We start from the raw sequence: 629 nt of genomic DNA, 5'->3' as shown, positions 1-629 counted from the left end.
CGCGGACCCTGCGAAGTTTCCCGGCCCCGCGCGCGGCCAGGTGGGGGCGGGGACGGCAGCCGGGGACCGCGGCGGCGCGGGCCGACCTCCCTCCTCCCGCCCAGCCCGCCGGCGCCCGCTCCCCACGCGCGGGCCGCGCTGTTACCTGCCGAGCGCCGGGGGGCCTGCTGCTTCCTCCTCGGCATGCTGCTCGGGCCGCCGCAGCCGTCGCCTCAGCCGCCGCCGGAGTTCGCGGGGCGCGGGGAGCGGGGACGCGGGGCCCGGGCGCGGGCGCAACTCCGCGGCGCGCCAACTTTGGCCTCGTCCCCGCGGCTCCGGCTCCGGGCGGCCGCGGATGGCGGGCGCCGCTCGCATGGACCGCCGCGCCCGGGCCGCTCAGCTGGCGGCGGCGGCGGCCGCGCGGGCCGCTCCGGGCCGCCGGGCTGCGGGCGGAGCGCGCGGGGCCTGGGCGCCGAGCCCGGAGTCATCCCCGGCGCGGGCCGCGGGCGCAGCGGCGGGCGCTCGGAAGGCCGGCCCGCGGCCCGCGCTCCATGCCGCTGGCGCTGTGCTGGGCGGGCGCTGTCCGGGCGCCGCCGGGCGCTCCCGCGCCTTCCTGGGCGAGCCGCGAGTCTCCGCGCGCAACTTTCTCG

General features: G+C 83.9%; 1 protein-coding gene across 1 annotated transcript in view; it reads right to left on the bottom strand.

Annotated features, from left to right (window-relative positions):
- The window catches only part of Tshz1 (teashirt zinc finger homeobox 1), a 70,776-nt gene extending 70,447 nt beyond the window's left edge, over nt 1-329 (bottom strand). The window contains exon 1 of the mRNA XM_027403713.2: nt 146-329. Coding sequence (XP_027259514.1) covers nt 146-185 — 40 coding nt within the window. The 5' untranslated portion in view covers nt 186-329. The remainder of the gene's footprint in view (nt 1-145) is intronic.
- Between the last annotated feature and the right edge of the window lie 300 nt (nt 330-629).

The sequence above is a fragment of the Cricetulus griseus genome, chromosome 2 (genome assembly GCF_003668045.3).
Source record: "Cricetulus griseus strain 17A/GY chromosome 2, alternate assembly CriGri-PICRH-1.0, whole genome shotgun sequence".
NCBI lineage: Eukaryota > Metazoa > Chordata > Mammalia > Rodentia > Cricetidae > Cricetulus > Cricetulus griseus.
Note: the sequence above shows the minus strand (reverse complement) of the source record. Positions and strands in the feature narration are given on the sequence as shown.